The sequence below is a fragment of the Polypterus senegalus genome, chromosome 6 (genome assembly GCF_016835505.1).
Source record: "Polypterus senegalus isolate Bchr_013 chromosome 6, ASM1683550v1, whole genome shotgun sequence".
NCBI lineage: Eukaryota > Metazoa > Chordata > Cladistia > Polypteriformes > Polypteridae > Polypterus > Polypterus senegalus.
Genome location: NC_053159.1, coordinates 114648107 through 114670269, shown reverse-complemented (window position 1 = coordinate 114670269; position 22163 = coordinate 114648107). Strand labels below are relative to the sequence as shown.

Sequence of the window (22163 nt, the reverse complement as noted above, 5' to 3'; positions counted from 1 at the left end):
GTTACATTGTTATTTGGTTAGTGAATATTAAAATCTTTTGAATATTGTTGTCTTGGTAAATATTGAAGATGCCCACTGATGTAAAATAGTCTTTTTATCTTCGTAGCAATGATATGGGGGAGAAAGAACCAAGAATTAGAATTTAATACACCATATTCAAAAGTGTGATGAAATAGTCTTATTACTTTGAAAGAATGTTATAATTACATTACAACCTAATTCCACATGTCAATAACATATAAAGGGGTACAGTTTGTACCAATGTAACCTTTCCTTTAGGACAAAAGCAACCTAGAAAACTTAAAGGTATTTTGTTAGTTGTAAGCAGGGAACTTAAAAACCCTAGTGGTAAACATATAAATAAAAGTTTCTAAACTCTGCATTTCACTATAATTGAATTAATTGGTAACTAATAGCTACAGTTTATAGTTCCTTATAAGTCACATTTTTCCAACCATCCATTTTCTGACACACTTTACATTATTCCACCTTGATTAGGAATCTTGTATAATCTCTGATCATACTCTCATTTCTGTCTATGCAGATATGTGGTAAATATGTTACTCACCACTTTTATTTATAAAGAACTGTTAAAGTATATTCTTTACTTAAATGTTATGGGCAAGAGCTCCCAACTTGGTCTTAATGTCATTACCATTTTGTTTTTAGTAGCTACACCTTATATTTTAAAAATAATGAATCAAATATTTTCATTTTTAACTAATGTATACTTGTGGTAAAATGTTGAACATACCAGATTTAAATGCCTTTATTATCAAAAAGGTATACAGCAAGTGTATTAAAATCTCTTTGAAATATATTGTGCTAGAGAAAATAACTGAGAACATTAGCAAGTTAATATTAAAATCAGTTGAGAAAAATAAAAGAGGATTTAATTGAAAACTTGGTTGTATAATGTCCTTCAACCAAGGTTATTCAGAAGAAAAAATTCTCAGCCAAAACTAGAAGTAACTGGTTTAACGTTTGTAAACAGAACTTCAAGCAGCTGAAATGCAATGTTATACACTAAGCCTTCATTCATGCAGCAATTGTGTTGTTTGGTAACTTAATTGCTGGATTTATTTATTATTATTACATAACAGAAAAAAATAAAAATATTTTTGATAACTAATAAATAAGCATACAGTTTAACAGTGCATGGGTTGATAGTTTCTTCTTTTTACTGGTATATGTGTTTTTAAGTTAGAAATGTGTATTAGAAAAGAGTACTGAAATAAAAATGTTTCCCTCTGTCTATTTATGAAATTCACTTATTGTTCTAACCAGGTGTAATGGCATATATCAATCTATCTTTCAATCCATTTACCTAATCAGATTTAAGGGTTGTCAAAAGCTGGAGCCCACCCATCAACAGGTACAAGGCAGGAACTACTCTTTTATGGAACAACTGCATAATTTTGGACCATAGCCATGTACACACCCACACTCGTACACATCTTATACATTTCGGACACAGAAAAACTCAGGTGCACTGGAAGAAAGTCTGTTTCAAGTTAGCACTTTCTCCCCATGTGTGTATGGAATTTTCCTACACCCACTTCAGCGTTTTGTACATATGTGGCATTGTTTGAGCAAGTGTGGGACTGGTGCCCCATCTAGTTCTAATTCCTCCCTTGAGCCTGATATGTCTGTGACTGAGTCCAACCCCTTGTGACCCTGAATTTCATTAAACAGGTTTTTATAACATTTTGTTGTTAGTTACTTTCTCCCGATGTCTACCTGGGTTTTGTTTTACATGTACTTTAGTTTTTGTTGCAAATGTAAGTCTGAATGAGTAAGTGAAGAGCAGTTGCCCTTCCTGGGGTTGGCTTCTACCTTGTTCAGATAGTTCCTGACCTTACATTTCTTGCTTGCAAGGATAGCTTCTTATCTTTGTATTCATGACCTGGATTGATATCACCCACTTGTTTAAAATTTTCTTTTGAGACCCATACATTGTATACTTTACTGTAGTGGTTTCTGTGTTCACTCTTGGGACATCCCTAGGGCTACAGGTTTTTGTTTCAACCAGTTTCACAATCATTGGGTCATTTTACCTTTAATTGATCACACTTAATCATTTGGTCTGTTTTCTTCTCTTACTCTGCATTTAGAAAAGAGTTGTAAAGTGAGATGTACAAGAAATATAGAATATTTATGGTTTTGCAGTAGTTTACGTTTTTAGCTGTCTTTGTCAATTTTGGAGTTGGCTCTCTTAGTTGTATTCCAATGATGGCAGTTAATGACAAGTAGTGTAGACACTAAGTAAAATTACACTGAAAGCTGAAGGGCAGCAGCTACTTTAGTGTGAGACCCACTAGCATTGTCACCAGTAAAATTACAGATTAAATAGCCAGAACACCTGGAAAAGCAGAATGAAAGTCATGATGATGATGGAAACCAAAATAAAAAGCACTAAAATATCTCCATGTAGCATACATAAATGCTTGTTTCATTCCAGTCAAGTTTTTCAGTTTTAAAATTTCTGGTGCTAAGCCTTTCATCATTATGTTCTGTCTTCCGTAGTATCTCCTTTTTCCATTAATTGTCATTATTAGGATATAATGAAGGGAGTAAAATCCACAGAAAAAGTAAATGGCAAAATAGGTTTAGAAACATAAAACTGTAAAAAAATGTAAATTATGCATGTAAATCTCGCACCACTACTTTTTCCTAAATGCAGTATAAACAAAGAAAAAAGATCAATCTGAACAATGAGATCAGTTAGAGGTAAATTGAGTCCATTATTGAGAAACTGATTAGAACAAAATGCTGTAGCCACAGGTGTCTCCTGGGGCTGAACTTGAAAATCAACTGGCTTATATATAAGTGGATATATGTATACACATTTTGCAATTTTTAACTGAATGTTGGACAGTGGTCTGAGCAATTAATTTGTGATTAATGCCATGTAAAAATAATATAATAGAGAATCAACACATTTCTTCAGTTCATGTAAAAGTGAAATAACATAGTTTATTTTCTGGAGACTTTTAAACATCCAGTGGTAGTAAACAAATACAGGTGCCGGTCATAAAATTAGAATATCATGACAAAGTTTATTTATTTCAGTAATTCCATTCAAAAAGTGAAACTTGTATATTAGATTCATTCATTACACACAGACTGATGTATTTCAAATGTTTATTTCTTTTAATTTTGATGATTATAACTGACAACTAATGAAAGTCCCAAATTCAGTATCTCGGAAAATTAGAATATTGTGAAAAGGTTCAATATTGAAGACACCTGGTGCCACACTCTAATCAGCTAATTAACTCAAAACACCTGCAAAAGCCTTTAAATGGTCTCTCAGTCTAGTTCTGTAGGCTACACAATCATGGGGAAGACTGATGACTTGACAGTTGTCCAAAAGACGACCATTGACACCTTGCACAAGGAGGGCAAGATGCAAAAGGTCATTGCTAAAGAGGCTGGCTGTTCACAGAGCTCTGTGTCCAAGCACATTAATAGAGAGGCGAAGGGAAGGACAAGATGTGGTGGAAAAAAGTGTACAAGCAATAGGGATAACCGCACCCTGGAGAGGATTGTGAAACAAAACTCATTCAAAACTGTGGGGGAGATTCACAAACTGTGGACTGCAGCTGGAGTCAGTGCTTCAAGAACCACCACATACAGACGTATGCAAGACATGGGTTTCAGCTGCATTCCTTGTGTCAAGCCACTCTTGAACAAGAGACAGTGTCAGAAGCGTCTCGCCTGGGCTAAAGACATAACTGCTGCTGTGTGGTCCAAAGTTATGTTCTCTGATGAAAGTAAATTTTGCATTTCCTTTGGAAATCAAGGTCCCAGAGTCTGGAGGAAGAGAGGAGAGGCACAGAATCCACGTTGCTTGAGGTCCAGTGTAAAGTTTCCACAGTCAGTGATGGTTTGGGGTGCCATGTCATCTGCTGGTGTTGGTCCATCGTGTTTTTTGAGGTTCAAGGTCAACGCAGCCGTCTACCAGGAAATTTTAGAGCAATTCATGCTTCCTGCTGCTGACAAACTTTATGGAGATGAAGATTTCAGTTTCCAACAGGACCTGGCACCTGCACAAAGTGCCAAAGCTACCAGTACCTGGTTTAAGGACCATGCTATCCCTGTTCTTGATCGGCCAGCAAACTCGCCTGACCTTAACCCCATAGAAAATCTATGGGGTATTGTGAAGAGGAAGATGCAATACACCAGACCCAACAATTCAGAAGAGCTGAAGGCCTCTATCAGAGCAACATGGGCTCTCATAACACCTGAGCAGTGCCACAGACTGATCAACTCCATGCCACGCCGCATTGCTGCAGTAATCCAGGCCAAAGGAGCCCCAACTAAATATTGAGTGCTGTACATGCTCATACTTTTCATGTTCATACCTTTCAGTTGGCCAACATTTCTAAAAATCCTTTTTTTGCATTGGTCTTAATTGATATTGTAATTTTCCAAGATACTGAATTTGGGACTTTCATTAGTTGTCCGTTATAATCATCAAAATTAAAAGAAATAAACATTTGAAATACATCAGTCTGTGTGTAATGAATGAATCTAATATACAAGTTTCACTTTTTGAATGGAATTACTGAAATAAATCAACTTTGTCATGATATTCTAATTTTATGACTGGTACCTGTATGTCCAATGCTATATCTTTTTATATTTGTTCTATTTACATAAGAGCAAATGTTTGTTTTTTAGTAGAACTAGATGTCTCGGGATATAAAATAACATAGAAATGTCAACTTGAAAAGAAACTCGAGTTTGTAGAAATGTTAGCATAAATCTGTAGAGTTCCTTTGATTCCAGCATATTCTCATCCAGTTCTCCTTTTATTAATCAGGTGGAATAATTTTTCTTTACCTTCTCAAGTCTATGGCCATAGGTTTTATTTTCTTAATTAATCTTAGTTAGGATTTTTGAATTATCTCAGGGTGGCACAGTGGTAGTGCTGCTGCTTTGCAGTAAGGAGACTAGGGTTTGCATCCTGGGTTGTCCGTGTGTGGAGTTTGCATGTTCTTCCCTTTTTTTGGGGGGTTCCTCCTACAGTCCAAAGACATGCATTTTAGGTGAATGGGCAATTCTAAAGTGGCCCTAGTGTGTGTTGGTGTGTGTGTGTGTGTTTGCCATGCAATAGACTGGCAACCTGTTCAGGGCTTGCCCCTGCCTTGCACCCTTTGCTGGCTGGGTTAGGCTCCAGCAGACCCCCTTGACCCTGTTCAGGACTAAGCGAGTTAGCAAATGACGACTGAACCATCTCTGTTACCTTGGAAATCCAACCAAAAGCAGAGTAGTTCAAGTGTAATTGCTGTAACAGTCGAATTGCAGTCATGAACATCATTAAAGATTCAGTGTAACTGGAAATCCATTGCACTTTTTTTCTGTCATGTTTAGCTAATTTCAAAAGTGATTCAAAAATGAAAAATGCCAAATGCTTAATATTTTTTCCATTGAATTCCACCCTGCCACTTTTTCTTTTAATACGTAAAGTGTAGGTTAAGTGAGGTTTAAGCACAATGGCATTACAGTGATCAGCAATGCTGCCTCAGAAGGCTATGTTCAGATCTTGGCTTGGTTAGTGTCTGCATTAAATGTACATGTTGTTCTCATGTCTTTGTAAACATATCTGCAGGTACAAGAGAAATTATTCAGGTGTTAACCATGTAGTATGGCCAGGAATAATTCCCTGCCTAGGCTTGGTGTCCTTGTGATCCTGTAATTGGATTAAACGATAAAGAATATGTCTCAAAAATCAGTGACCAAGTAAGTATGTGCTTGGTAGATATTTAAATCTAATTTAATGTTGGCAGTAAATTATAATTTATTCTATTTGTGACCCTTCAATTTGCATTAAGAAATAATCATCAGATAATGATCTGTGCTTTTAAATGCTGTAAACATTTGCTCTTAGGTCAGTGGCCACAAAAAGCAGTCACCATTGAATGACTCATTTGATGAAGATGTAAAAGCATTTTTGCTTGATGATGAGAAGTTGCACACACACGATGATCTGACCCAGGTGAACCCTGTAACAATTAAAACAGGTAGGTAAAAGCAATTCAAACCAAAAAAAAAAAAACCTCTTAATTATTTTTAAATTATTAAAATTCATGGGTCTGTCATCTTTGATAGGCTCATTGTGGAGTAAATATTTTATAGTTAACATACAAAATAATGCCCCTATGTGGATACAGAGGGAATAGAAATTCCACAGAAGTGCTTGGGATAGGACTTGAACCCATGACTCTGGACCTTCAGTATAATAAAATAATATATATAAGGTTCTATTTGACGAAAAAAAAATATCCATTGTCACAAGAACGAGACATGGACAGATAAAGGTTTGGGGCAGCTACCCGTATAATGTGGTATCCTGGCTGCAAAAGTCGTTTTAACAAATAATCAGCACTGAAGTACATTCAATTGAGTCCAAAACAAGACTGAGGAAACAAAGGAAAAGGGGCAGGTTTTAAAGGGGGAGACAGGAAGTGAGGTCATATGGATCCGGCACGTGGTCTTCCACCATTGGTTCATAGCCGGACGTGACATCAGAGGGACTGGAGCTGGTGTGGCCGACTTCCATTGGCTCAGTCCCGAAGTGATGTCAGGAGATCCAGGTGAAATCCCCGGGATGGTCTACAGGCAAGGGAGAAAAGAGTCAGTGCACTCTGCCACACCCCGCATGCCTCCAAGCTGCCTTCACTCAAGCCCTTTAGCTGCCTCCCATACGCACGTGTGTGACAAGGCCCCCTAAGCTCAGACCCGCCGGGTCGGGCGACCTAACCGAGAGGTCGTGAACCCGAGAAAGAGCATCAGCGTTGGCGTGGAGAGCGCCCTGACGATGAACGAGCGAAAACTTGTACGGCTGCAGGTCAAGAAACCACCGGGTGACCCGCGGATTCGACTCCTTGTGGAGGGCCATCCACTGTAGAGGTGCATGGTCCGTGACAAGGGTGAATTCCCGGCCCAACAGGTAGTACCTAAGATGAGTAATCGCCAGAGCCTCCCCTTCCACCGCAGCATACCTGGTCTCCCGGTCCAACAGTTTCCGGCTCAGGAACATGATGGGGTGCTCCACACCATCGACGTTTGGCTCAGCACGCGCCCAGGCCTGTGTCCGGCGTCCGCCTGGAGGATGAAAGGCAAAGAAAAGTTAGGTGCCATCAAAACAGGTGTGGACGAAGGGCCTGCTTTAAGTCACCAAATGCAGCGCCTGTTTTTCAGTCCATACCACAATGTTCGGGCCCTCTTCTTTGTTAAATCAGTCAAGGCGCCGCTCTTCCAAAACCGGGTACAAACCGGCGGTAGTACCCGCTAACCCGAGAAAGGCTTGGACCTGCCGCTTGGTTCGCGGATGGGGCCATTTCAGAATGGCATCAATTTTGGAGCACTGTGGCCTTACGGTACCCCGACCCACCAGGTAGCCTAAATATTTGGCCTCGCTTAATCCAAAGAAACATTTCTTGGGATTAATCCGAGCCCGCCTCACCAAGTGTCCGTAATACCGCTTGGACATGCTGTAGGTGTTCCTTCCATGTGCTGGAATAGATGACCACGCCATCCAGGTAGGCAGCACTGTATGAGTTATGAGGCCGAAGCACTTTGTCCACCAGACGCTGAAAGGTTGCTGGAGCCCCGTGTAACCCAAATGGAAGGACACGATACTGCCAGTGTCCGCTAGGGGTACTAAACGTTTTTCCTTCGGAGTCCGTTAAAGGAACCTGCCAGTACCCTTTGTCATGTCAAGTGTGGTCAGGTATTGAGCCTGTCCAAGCCTCTCGAGGAGGTCGCCCACGCGTGGCATTGGATAGGCATCAAATTGGGAGACTTGGTTAAGCCGACGGAAGTCATTGCAGAACCTCCAACTCCGCCAGGCTTACCGACGAGCACAATGGGGCTGGACCAGGGACTATAACTTTCCTCAATTACACCTAGTTCCAGCATGCGCTTGATCTCAAGCTCCACTTCAGCCTTTTTTGCCTCGGGAAGACGATACGGGTTCTCGGACAACAACCCCGGCTCTGTCACGATGTTGTGCTCAATCAGAGAGGTCCTTCCGGGTTCTCACTGACTACCTCCCAACGGTCCGGATAACTGTTTCCAGCTCCTGCCGCTGTCTGGGACTTAAGTCCGTGCGGTTAAGGTCGTGTGTGTGAGCGAAGAGTGAGCGGGGCTGGCCGGAGGAGGGAGTGGGGTCCCTGTCCTTCCACGGTTTCAGCAGGTTCACATGATAAACCCCCCTTGGCCGACGCATTGGGTTGACTCACCAAATAGTCGACCAGTCCCTTCCTCTCCTTAACTTCAGAGGGGCCCTGCCAGTGGGCAAGCAATTTAGAGTGGGAGGTAGGCACTAGGACCATGACCCGATCTCCGGGCGGAACTCCCAAGAGACGTGCGCGTTGTAGTACCGGCCTGTGCTGCTTGAGCCTCCTCCATGTGACTTTTAAGGACAGGCCAATCTTTCCAAATCTATCGCAGTAACTGCGCGATATACTCCAGTATGTTTGTAGAGGGAAGAGCCTCTTCTTCCCAGCCTTCTTTCAAAATATCTAATATGCCCCAAGGTTGTCGCCCATACAGTAGTTCAAAAGGGGAGAACCCCGTGGAGGCTTGTGGGACTTCCCGATAGGCAAAAAGGACGAGGGGGAGGAGCTGATCCCAGTTCCTTCCATCCTCGCTGACCACCTTACGCAGCATTTGCTTGAGAGTTTGATTAAACCTCTCTACTAATCCGTCGGTTTGAGGATGATACACCGAGGTCTTTAAATGCTTTATTTTCAGTAACCTGGCAGTCTCCTTGAACGCCTGAGGTGAAGGGGGTCCCCTGGTCTGTCAAGACTTCTTGGGGCGCCAATACCCCTAGTAATTCCCCGCGATGGCTTTAGAGGTAGCTGAGCCAACGGAACAGCTTCGGGTATCGTGTAGCATAATCCACGAGGACTAAAATGTACTTGTGTCCTCGGGCTGAGGGCTCTAGGGGTCCCACCAGGTCGACCCCGATTCTGTGGAAGGGAACGTCAATCAGTGGAATAGGAACGAGAGGAGCACGGTCCCTCCTAGGAATTTGTCGCAGTTGACACTCCGGGCAGGAAGCGCAAAAGCGACGAACCTCCTCATTAATTCCTGGCCAGTAGAAACGGAGCTTGATCCATTTCAGAGTTTTCTCAGTGCCCAAGTGGCCACCTAGGAGGTGGGCGTGTGCTAGTTCGCAGACCTGCCACCAGAAGGTACGCGGCACTAACAGCAGCCTCGTCTCCTGCCCGTCATGCATTGCTACACGGTAAAGGAGGTCATTATCTAACACAAAGTAGGGGCCCTGTGGCATCGACTGATTAGTGTGCTGGCCATTGACAAGGACCACTGCATTTTTTACAAACTTCAGGGAGTCATCGTTCCATTGCTCCTTTCTAAAAGAAGCCGGCGTTTCTTTAAATTGGAACCACAACACGGAGAGAGGGTCAGCGTCGACCTCAATGGGCATGGTTTCCTCCTGCTCCGCCACGGCGTTGGTGGATGACGTGCCACGTCAGTTAGGGCGACCGCTTCGTCTCCGGCTGATTACACGGCGTGGAAGGCAGCTTGAGACGGTTCATCTCCGTCCATAACGAGGCCCAAATTAACCCCGGGAGTGGTATGTGTCTCACCGCTTTGATTTTAGACCAGTCCGCCCTAGTATCACCGGGTGTGGAGGATCAGGTAGGACCGCTACGGTGAGTTTCTGAACTGACCCTCCGTAACTGATGACACAAGCGGCGGACCTGTACCAGCGGATATCTCCGTGGACACAGGTTATACCGGTCTTAAATTTTAGCCACTGTTGCGGTTGCACAAAGCGGCAGGCAACAATGGAAATGTTGCTGCCGGAATCGAACAAACCTGTGGTCCTGTGTCTGTTGACGATCACCACACCAGTATGTGGGACCGCCAACGGATTAACCAGAGCACACCAACCCCTCCTCGCCCTCCATCTGCATTCCTCCTCATCTCCAAGCGGTTTGCGCCCGCGGCACCGCGGACGCCAATACAAGCTCCGGGTTGTACAGGGAGGGGCTAGGTCTTGGGACGTACCCCGGCTGAGTTTGACATGAGGACGGTTCTGCTCCCCCAGAGTGTGAGGCCGCCCTCTGTGTCTCCAGAAGCTCTATGAGCTCAGACATGTTCTTAAACTGCTTGCCCCAGACCGGCTGGGTGAAGCCATGGGGAAGCGCTTCCAGGAGCAGATAGCAAGCTACCTGCTCTATTATTTGGTAGGGCGTGTTTTCAAATGGCCGCAGCCAGTGCCTTACCGTTGCCCATAAGGACCAGGCTTGTTTGTTGGTCGGCCGCTCAGGGTCCAACCTCCATTTTTTTATTTTATTCACCTGCCAGTCTGGGGCACCCCTAGGTGGTAAATGGGGCTTTGGTTTTACAGGGAGGCAGGCACTCTCCCCCAAGAGAGCATACTGAGTCCTTTTTGCCTCCCCCCTCCAGGGCAGCCCAATTCTGTGAGCCCCACCCGCACACTCCCTGGCCTCTCCAGGTGGCCTAGTTATGTGTGCTGGGAGCGGAGCCCGCACCGGGTCACGCCGAACCACGGGGCACCCTCCCCGCCTGAATACTCGGCCCCGGTACGCTCCCACCTGGGTGTATTGCAGGTCCTGTCCCCTTCTCTTCTGGGACTTCTCCATCCTGCCGGCTACGCCACTGTCACAAGAACGAGACATGGACAGATAAAGGTTTGGGGCAGCCACCCGTATAATGTGGTATCCTGGCTGCAGAAGTCGTTTTAACAAATAATCAGTACTGAAGTGCATTCAACTGAGTCCAAAACAAGACTGAGGAAACAAAGGAAAAGGGGCAGGTTTTAAAGGGGGAGACAGGAAGTGAGGTCATATGGATCAGGCACGTGGTCTTCCACCATTGGTTCATAGCCGGACGTGACATCAGAGGGACTCGAGCTGGTGTGGCCGACTTCCATTGGCTCAGTCCCGGAAGGGATGTCAGGAGAGCCAGGTGAAATCCCCCGGGAATGGTCTACAGGCAAGGGAGAAAAAGAGTCAGTGCACTCTGCCACACCCTGACATGCCTCCGAACTGCCTTCACTCAAGCCCTTTAGCTGCCTCCCATGCGCAAGTGTGTGACACCATGAATATTTTTTCTGCATTATTGTTTATTTTTCACAGTGATGTAAAGTCAGACCTTATAGTGAAATTGTGACGCCACTTAATTTTTTGGTCTATTAGGTAATCAAGCACATAGTCCTTAAATGTGAAACGTTACTGGTGCCCTGATGAACTAACCTCAATTAAAGTAGTAGCTGTGTGAATAGTATAGTTAGCAATCGGGCCAAATTACATCTATTATTCCCTATATGAGTTAAACTAACGTTGGGTGAATACACAGTTCCAATCAGCAGGGTTAGAGGAAGAGACTTTTGAAGCCAGCCTGGCTACGAAAATGTTTTTTGGCTCCATCGGGTTAAAGTAAGAGTCCTGTTTTCCATATAAAGAAAAATTGTGATAATAGGGCACAAAAGCCACTACTGTTAATATTAACTAATATCTTCAAAGGTACATATTTTTTCCATTAATTTGCAGGTCACAATAGAGAAATGGCTAGGAATATTTCACCTTATCTAAAAGTAGAGGTTATGGCTTCACTATCATACAAATTCTATGCTAAATTGTATCTATTGCAGAGGAATAAAGTGCAACCCATTGCTCATGAACAACATGAATTCTTTCCCAAAGCAAGCTAGCAATATATTTTTTTTTTGACAAGAACCTTGTACCAGTTGTCTAACAGGGTGATGGCAGTATCATGGTTTGAGATAGCTTTGGATCATTAAAGGAGTAGGGCAGTCTACACCTACAGAAGAATCATCAGGAGAATATTAAGTTTTCTCACATTGATTTGAATGACAGCAACAGAATATATGTGTGTGTAAATGAGAGGGAGGTCAGTGAAATGGTGAGGATGCAGGGAGTAGAGTTGATAAAGGTGGATGAGTTTAAATACTTGGGATCAACAGTACAGAATAATGGGGATTGTGGAAGAGAGGTGAAAAAGAGAGTGCAGGCAGGATGGAATGGGTGGAGAAGAGTGTCAGTAGTAATTTGTGACAGACGGTTATCAGCAAGAATGAAATGGAAGATCTACAGAACAGTGGTGAGACCAGCTTTGTTATATGGGTTAGAGATGGTGGCACTAACCAGAAAGCAGGAGACGGAGCTGGAGGTGGCAGAGTTAAAGATGCTAAGATTTGCATTGGGTGTGACGAGGATGAACAGGATTAGAAATGAGTACATTAGAGGTTCGGCTCAGGTTATACAGTTGGGAGACAGTCAGAGAGGTGAGATTGCATTGGTTTGGACACATGCAGAGGAGAGATGCTGGGTATATTGGGAAAACGATGTTAAAGATAGAGCTGCCAGGCAAGAGGAAAAGAGAAAGGCCTAAGAGAAGATTTATGAATGTGGTGAGAGAGGACATGCAGGTGATGGGTGTGACAGAGCAAGATGCAGAAGTCAGGAAGATATGGAAAAAGATGATCCACTGTGGCAACCCATAACAGGAGCAGCCGAAAGAAGAAGAAGAAGATTTGAATGACTGCAACAAAGTGATAAATCAAAACCTACAAGATGGTCTACATTTGAATCAAAACCTACAAGACGGTCTACATTTGAGTAATTGTAGGAAAAGAAATTGAGATCTGGAATAGGCTAGTCACCAGTTAGATTTACACACAACTTACATTTTGTGGTGACAAAACTCATATTTTGTGGTGTGTTTAAAAATAATACTTATTTGAAGTAGTGTTGTGTGAAACTGATCAATAGCCACAGGGAATGTATAGTCAATTATTTCTGTTAATCATTGAATAACCAGATATTGAGTACAAGAGAATATTATACTTTTTTGCTTAGGAAATTGGGTTTTGTAGGATTATAAAGATGATTTTAATCTATTTTGTAATAATATTGGGCTAAACAGGTTAAGAAGCTAGATAAATGGAGATTCACACTCGGATACACATGCATGAACCTACGTTTATATGTAAAATATTTTTTTTATTTAGTTGTTTAGTTTCTTTGTTTACATTCTCAATGTCTTATTTTGAATTTATTAGTTTTAAAATGTCTTCAAGCAAGATATTTGGAAAACAAGTTTTATACAAATGCTGGATGTACCTTGGTGGCAGTTAACCCTTTTAAGCCCGTACCATCCTTATATACACTCAAACTGATGATGGAATATCATAAAGCACCTCAGCTTCAAGTAAGTTTTTCCTTTTCTTGAATAAATAACTGATAGCATTTTTTAATCATGATTTTGCTTTTATTGACTTTTTTAAAAAGTAAGGAGGTGTTGAATCTTCCTGTATAATACGCTACCGTGGCTGTTCGTTTGTCTGTCCAGAATTTTAAATCACCTATAGCTTGCAAACTGTTTCACCTATTGACTTGTAATTTGGTACACATATACTAGGTGACGTCTACTATCTGCTTTCGGGGTGATGATTTTTATTACTCTTTTTATTTTTATTTTATTTTATTGTAGAATCAACTCTGGCAGCACGCCGCAGGGCGGCCATGCGATGCATGCATATGGGCGCCGTTCTCATTCCCTTCCACCTACGCTAATCATTCTTGAGGCAGATTGAAGACTTAAGTGCCAGCTTAAGTGAAAAATTAAAGAAAACATACTAAGTAATTGCAACACAAAAACTAATTTAATCAGTTTTAATGCAAAAAGATGGCCGACAAAAGAAGAGAAGCGGCGGGTCGCTAGGGTGGAGAAAAGAAGAGCTGCTCAGGAAGCAGCAAGCACATCAACCTCTGAGCAAACGAATGCTAAACAGTGACAGAGAAAGAGTAGGAAAACTAGGAATGCTCAAATCAAGTGTATTCACTGCACATTTTTCGTGCAGTACGCCATTACTGGTATTACATGTTCATTGTTGGCTAAGAACATAAAATATGCATAACAAAAGATTTTGGAGATAAATGCTAGTTAGAGCTGTATGTACCTAATCATATAGTGTGTAATGCTTCAAAAATATGTCTTTCATGTGTAGGAGTTCATTTCATGTGTTTTTCTGATGTGCCTTCAGAAACCATTCAGCAAATCCACAATCCAGACTAAAAAATTCTTACCCCGCTGTGATTTAGAAATTCTCTGTGACAACTTTCACAAATTAAATGTTTGTTCACTCTACAAAGTCTTCATACAAAAAGACTTTGCCAAATGCTACTGTCAAAGTTCTGATGTTGACGAAACACAATTACATTTTTTTTTCTAGAAACTTGTGATCTACTGAGTAGGTTGTACTATATCTTATGAGTTCTACTCTTGCATCTTGTGATGATGAATGTGAATGTTTCTGTATAAAATAATGATGCATTGATCTATTTGCTTGAAAAATATTATTTAACATTGAATTTTTTAGATAGAAAGAACATTATTTGTAGAATACAACACCAAAAATCGTATACTGTGATAGTTGTAGTATTTTTTTATGCATAAAGTCAGACGATATAATGTTTTCATAGGTTCTTCTGAGATACAGTACATTGCCACAAGATGGCTTACTTGTTCTTATGCAGTTCTCTACCTGTGAGTTGTTTCTATATGAAATCTCTGTGGCAGAGTTAGGATTACAAGTGTGACATTAAATGACATTAAATAAGTTGCATGAGGCAGGTGGAATTATAAATTCTGGATGTAGTATTGTATTGCTTTAATAGAGTGGATTTAGGTTGTCACTAGATGTTAATTTTTTTTTTTTTTTAAAGGACTCAATAAAATTCACAGATCTTCATAGTGTGAGCAAAATCATAATCACAATCATTTAACAAATGTAATTCATTTGGTAGTGTATTACTCATTAATTATAATCAGTATTAGTATTTTTTTAAGGAAGCTCAAGAAGTATTATAACAAACAACAACAGTAACTCCCTGTCACATACACATAAGAATCAAAGAAAAGAAGAAAACCTCTGACTTGGCTAAAGATAACAGTAAAGGCATATTGTTGTAGATATAAATAAGCCCCAGTAGCATTTCTTACACAATTGTTGTTTAACTCGCTGGAAAAAGGTACTTAAAAATAGTGTGGCATAGAGGGAATGTATACCATTTTTTATAATCAGTTTTGTCATCATTCCCTTCTCCGCTATTCCATATATTGGGTCAAAAGTGCATCACGTAATCAAGCCAGCTGTCTTAATCGGCTTGTTGATTGAGTGGGTCTCCCTTGAAGTGATGTTACCTGCCCATCACACTACACCTTAGAAAATCACACTGGCTGTTGCAAAGTTATAGAACATCTAAAGAATGTCACAACCAACATTAAAGGAACACAGTCTCCTAATAAAAAAAGTCTGCTCTGTCTACTCTATTAAGTAAATGCAAAAGAATTTTATTTTAGCTACTTTTCCCTGTTTTAAATATCTGGCATAGAAATAATTCCAATCCACAAAAAAGGAGTAAATAGGGAAACGCAAATATACTTTAACTACCACTGTCTTGTCCAAATACCAGGCACAGATTTCTAAAGTAAACTTTCTACCCCATTTTTTATCTTATCTCAATTAAATATTTTTGTAGATTATTTTATGTTTTAAACTATAACATATTTCTGAAATAAGCTCCAAAACTGAGGAGCTTTGGCATTTTAGATTCAAGAGGACAACTGGTGGTAAATTCGAAAGACTCTGGCCTTGATGAGCGTATTGCCACAGTAGCAGAACAGATCTGAGCAAAATGAGTGACACTTTGCACTTCTCAAGATGCAAACCTGGCTGACACCTGTGCTTTATCTCAACACTCTTCAACCCATTTGTGTATCCCTTTTACCTTTGACTAAAGTAGGATGGCATACTACACTAGAACATAACATGAAAGATAATGCAGAATAAAGATAATGCAGAATACTTTAAGGAGAATAATGTTTAACTGAAAGGCCTAATAACACTAGCACTTCTGTTTAATTAAGAAATTAAGCAAGATTTCAAAGAACTGACCAATTGTGTAAGCTATAAAAAGTACATAATTAGTGTCCAGGTGAAAGACATAAAATGCATGTTCACATTTTGCATCAAAAAACTAGAGTAAATGGCACCTGGGACAAATGACAGAGTCTCTACATTAGAAAGCACTAACTGAGCTATGCAAGATACAGGCGTGAAGGAAGAGTCTAAAAGTTATCAGGATGGCAAAGGGAATTAAAAAAAAAAAAAAAACACTAAATTCTTGTCTACATAGTTCATAAGAAAGTACATAAGAAATCCTGGAAATTGAATGTGTACACCAAGCAAACATTTCCCAACCACTTTCAAAGATAAGACAATGTGCTTCACTGTGCTAGGGAGGCTATTGAGTCAGGATTTTTCTTGATTTTTTTTTTTTTTTTAGCTGAAATCTTAAAAGAGACTAAAAGTGATCACAAACCTATTTTACACACCTGACAAGCCTGAGAAGATGTTGAAAATGCATCTCATACATAAAGAGTAGCCAGCCATATACAGTATCTTGTAGATAAGCTGTAGTCATTGGTTTTGTGGGGAAAAACAAAACTATCTCCGTAACATAGACTTTAATAATTTATTAATACTAAACATAGTCTGATAAACTTTAATAGTCATTATTGTGTAGTAGTTTCCTCTGTATGTGTATGCCGTCAGTGGCTAATAGGCAATGATACTGGTTAGTACCATAGTACATTTTTAGATTATTAATAGGGTTTAAATTTAAACAGAATTTCGTGATGGTGTGAAAGGCTAATTGAATGAAAAATATATTAGTTTTGTCTGCAAAAACACATCAAACAAATATCTAGTTAACATTGTAGTTCAGTTAACATGGTTTTGTAGTTAGCATCACTTATAATTTTGGAGAGCTTGGGGCATTAACAAGGCAGTCCTTTAGCAAAATCTGCACATTTTCTTAAGTGGATCAACGTTTTTTTAAAGTTGAAGCTACAAGGACACACATATGGCAAGCTGTTTTAACATTTAATGTATCATGCTATTTCCTGTTTTATTCATGTAAACTGCATAATTGATATCTACTATGTACTGTATATCTTATAATTAGAGAGATCTGTAGATACATTTATATAGTAAAAACTGAGGAACTTTTCCCACTAAGATCTAAAGGAACAGATTGACCAGGACAGCACTCCTTTATTGACTGTTTATACAGGCATATGTTAATAACGTGGACATTTTTCTAACAGTTGTTTCAATAAACAGTGCGTGGACTACTGCCTTCTTTGTACCTTTGGCTATATTTTAAATAACATCCAAATCAGTATACATTTTTCTTTATGTATTGCTCTGGAGCATACAATACTTGAATGAACTGTGCCAATCAGAAAATAAAAGGAATATTACATTTCAGCCAAAAAAGAAAAACAACAGAGTTCAATGTAAGATACAATTTAACTCTTCACATATAATAATTTTTGTGTTTTTTTTTTTTTTTTTTTTTTTTTGGGTGTCAGTATCTCAGGCCACACATCTTCACATCTGCTGAACAAGCATACAGAAATGTCCAGAGTCAGATGGAGCCCATCAACCAGTCGCTAATTGTCAGTGGAGAAAGTGGTGCTGGAAAGGTAATTTTTGTTTATCTTCAGAAAAACTACTTTTAAGAATAAAGTATATGAAAAGTTTAAAAACACAAAATAGAGAGCATAAGATCATATTTTCTTCATCTATTTATATATTTTTTACTTGCTTATTCCTTTACAGGAGCATGGGAAACAAAAGTCTACCACATGAGCACTAAGTGCAAGTCTTGCATAAGACCCCAGTCCAACACTTGCTTTTTTTGTGGGAGTGTGTTAGAGCATCTAGTAAAATTAGCTGTCACCTATTTGAGATGGGGTAGGAAAATCTGATGAGTTTGAAACTCTCAAGACATATTTCAATCTCTCAAGACTACCACTGTGCACATCATTTGTTTGACTAAACCAGTGGCTTTAAGATCAGGCCCTGGGCGATGTTTGTGAGTGTAGTTTTTCTGTCCAGCCACATTTATTTTCACTGAGGCAAACAATTTTTACATTTTAATTTGTTTAATCAGGTTGCTTTTTTCATTTCTTGTTATGTATATAGAAAGGTGATATAAAAAGTTATTCTTCCATATTCAGCCTACTATAGAACAGAAAAGTTTGTTGTATTCATATGAAAATAACAAGCGTAGCTTGTGAAATGATACACTAAAGATAGGAATAACAGACTTTAAATGTTTGTTGTAAATAATATGTACTGTGCAGTGGTCCCTTGAACATGAAAACAACTCACCTACTGTATATTTAGTTGGATTTTTTTTTTGTCTTTTATAATGATAAGAATATCCTTCTAATACAGTATTTGAATTATCTTCATGGTTGATAACAAATGTTCCTTACATCATTATTTGTAATTTTCCAAGGCAATGGTTTTAAATCTTTTACATAGTGAGGCTAAAAAATTTCTTTCAGTAACAAAAATGGCCTTATCTTATATTTTTAATATATTTGTTTAAGAATCTTTAGCTATGTTATCTCCATGATGAGTGCAGTCATGAATTTCCTTTATGCTATACCATGACAAATGAAAGCAGAGTAAAATGGGGTTTTAGCTACTGTATACCTTTTGTATTAGATAATGCATAACCTTTACATGTATTAGACTTGTAATCCGTAACGCTAACATAGTCCTATAATATTGAAAATGTATAGGCCAGAGCTTGCAGTCTCCTTAAAGGCAATGTTCAGGCTTGAATTTAATGTCTAAGATAATCACTGGACTATTGCACTGCCCAATTTGTGTCATCTGATTACTTTGTAGGAAAAGATGACATGTATTATATTCTATTTTTCATTTCAGAGTTGATAGTAAAATAATCAAGTGATTTCACACATTTCCTAAACACACTTATTACAGATTTTTTGTGTAATTGCTGAGCCTACCCTTGCAACCTCAAGCTCCCTTTGACCCTGATTTTCATTGAGCAGGTTTGAGAATGTTATGTTATAAATTCCCTTGAAATAAAGATACATCTTGAAGATGTATTTCCTTTTCCTTCTTCTTGGGGTTTTAGAATTGCATAGAGGTGTGGTTACATCATTAGTTCTAACTAACCTTTAAAGTTGTGCTGGTATCCCGAAGGTTGCCGGTTTGAATCCCCGTCACTGCCAAAAGAGATCCTACTCTGCTGGGCCCCTGAGCAAGGAAGGCCCTTAACCTTCAATTGCTCCAGGGGCGCTGTACAATGGCAGACCCTGCCCTCAGACCCCAAGGGGTATGCGATAACTAACAAAATCCTAATATGAGGGAAAAAAAAACACATTTGGAATTTCTTACACAATTGTTGTTTAACTCGCTGGAAAAAAGTACTTAAAGATAGTGTGCCACAGTGGGAATGTATAGCATTATTTATAATGATCATCAGTTTTGTTATTATTCCCTCCTCTGCTACTCCCTACATTGGGTCAAAAGTGCATCAGGTAATCGAGACATTTATTTGGAATAATATATTTGTTTTTCAGTACATATTCAGTGGTTAATATTTTTTTGTTTTCTTGAAATATGCATCAGTGTTTATCTGCTTGTTTACTGAATTAGAAGTATTGTGTAGCATATAAAACTGAGGGTAAGAATATTTTTCTTTTAATTGGCCTGGGTTAAAAATTATACTTTGTATGGCTGACACTGTGGGCTGTATGGCCCTGTATTACTTTTTGAGACATTCTCTAATATTTTTTCTTATGTTTTTCATTGAAAACATATGATGTTATTTGTTACTGAAAGGAAAAAAAATTATAATATTTTAACAGACATGGACATCTCGCTGTCTGATGAAATTTTATGCTACAGTTGCTGTCTCTTCATCTTTGAAAGCCCATGATACAGTTGAAAGGATAGAGCGTAGAGTACTGGATTCCAACCCCGTCATGGAAGCGTTTGGTAAGCAAGATGCAATAATCTACTAGAAGTTGCAGAATTCTTTTCCCTTCTTTTGTACAACAACCTTGTTTGGGCAGCTAACAATTAAATTATTATATCTTATACAGATATATGAAATGTATTGGAATAATGCAGTGATGAGGTGTAAAGTATTTACAGATTCTTTAATACTGTGTGCATTATCTGCAATTTATTTATTCAAAACCCCAGTGTAGTGAATTAAGGGTTATTTGTTTTGTAGTAACTTAGATCGAGATCTTTTGGCATCCTAATTTTAGACTTTTTTGGTTCCAGACACCTTCTGTATTTTAGAATGACAAGTAGCACTATAGTAGCAGATACAGTATCTGTATTTGTTTATATACAGGCATGTTTTGTTAGATTTTGTTACCTTATCTTTGACTGTTTTTACATTGCATGCATAAAATAATGTTTTAAGTTTATGAGATGGTCCCTTATGTTTTTTTTCCCTTGCTGGATTAACAAAACAAAATCTAGACTTAAATATCATAACATTTTGTTCCAGTCTTTGTTACAGTGCCTGGTGAAAATCTATACACTCCAGTATTTAGCTACTTAAATAACATTTATTAAAAAGATTAAACAGAATAGAAATTAAAAGAAAAAAATAGTTTCACGACTCTTGACACAGAATCGGTCAATACTTGGTAGAAATGCCTTTTTTCAGGAGAGAAGCCATGATTTAGTCTGAATTAGTGTTTTCTAACTTTGCCCATTCTCCTTGGCAGAATTGTTCAAGCTCTCGCATCTTGACTGGAGGTCAGTTTAATATTGCTATTTGCAAGTGTTGCCATGCATTTACTTTTGTGAGTTTGAATTAGCAGCAACTTGATTTACAGCTTTAAATTCTAATTGCTACTATACACTTAAGATTTGGCTGCATATGGCGCCTTAGTACTGTTGTACCTTTTAACAGGCACAAGATTTAATTTTTCCATTTTGTATTTCTATTTTTGCTGCAAAATATTGGAAGGAGCAACAAAATGCTCTCACCATATTCTCCAAAGGAAAATGAACTTTTGTATATTAAAATATTCATTCTGGACAGCATCAACATATCAGTTAGGATATGTTGTAAAAACTAGTGTAATGCTCATCCAAACTGTCTGCCTTTTTTATATTCATTATTTCTTTTGATAATGTTCAAGACCTTTGTTTTTCTCCAAGGCATAATTTCTTTCCATTTCTAAGTCTTTACACAACTGATGCAGAATTTCATCTGGGATATGTTCTATTGATTCCAAGTAGAAACTGTATAATTATAGCAGTAAGTTCACAAAAAAAAACTTACACAGAATACACTGAAGAGAAAACTGTACGATACATGAATATGCCCATAATCTAATTAAAACTATCATATTCAAAAGGAATAAAATGGCATGTACTGAATACATTTAGCATTGTAAAATTGAATAACTACTAGTAAAAAAAAAGAAAAATAGCTCTGATCAAGCTTCCTGGAGCATCTAGGTGTAATCAGCCATGTGTCATGCATAGAAAGCTAGGCATTCTTCATAATGGCCTTATACTTAGCAAATATTCTTCTACTCTGTCTAGAGAGTCTAGACTAGTCCTAGAACAGAGCCAACATTCCTGATTAATGTCTTTTGGCATCTTCTGTATTCACTTCTGCATCTCGGCATACCACTGCATAAAAGAGTACATTTGCAATTACACACTGTCAGAACATATGCAAAAATGTTCCACCCACTCCAAGGTTCAGAGCTACCTCAAGAAATACAGGTGTCCCTGCCCTTTTTGTGTATTGCTTCAGTGTTAGAAGTCTTATCCAGATTTCTGCCCTAGTGCAACTCTGGGCACAATACAGTATATACCTGAATTACCTCATCTTCGAATCCCAGAATGAAGTCTGAAGTCGGGGCAACCTTGCTGTCCATTAACACTTCCTTGGTTTTCCTAAAAATGAGCTCTGTATTCCTCCTCCTCTCCACTATTTATGTATCACATGAGTGCAAAGTTGTCCAAGAACTTCTAGAAAGTGATATGTCTTAGACATGTATTTGAAGTCTTGATGTTTAGAGGGTGAACAAGTGAAGGAGTTAGTAGGTTTCCTTGGGTTGGCTCTTTCATTGCTGTTCATCCATTTCGACACCTAGCTTTGTAGGCTCATAAACTGTGGACTGTAGATGTGAAATTTCTAGTGCTTTAAATACAAGATATGATCCTTGCACAACAAACTGCCCTGTCCAGATGGGAG

At 39.1% G+C, this 22163-nt stretch overlaps 1 protein-coding gene across 1 annotated transcript in view; it reads left to right on the top strand.

The window, feature by feature from the left end:
* Positions 1-22163, top strand: part of LOC120531421 (unconventional myosin-XIX) — a 76450-nt gene that overhangs the window by 1798 nt on the left and 52489 nt on the right. Inside the window, exons 2-5 of the mRNA XM_039756826.1 lie at positions 5897-6029; positions 13094-13242; positions 17473-17586; positions 19795-19924. Of these exons, the coding sequence (XP_039612760.1) occupies positions 5897-6029; positions 13094-13242; positions 17473-17586; positions 19795-19924 (526 nt within the window). The remainder of the gene's footprint in view (positions 1-5896; positions 6030-13093; positions 13243-17472; positions 17587-19794; positions 19925-22163) is intronic.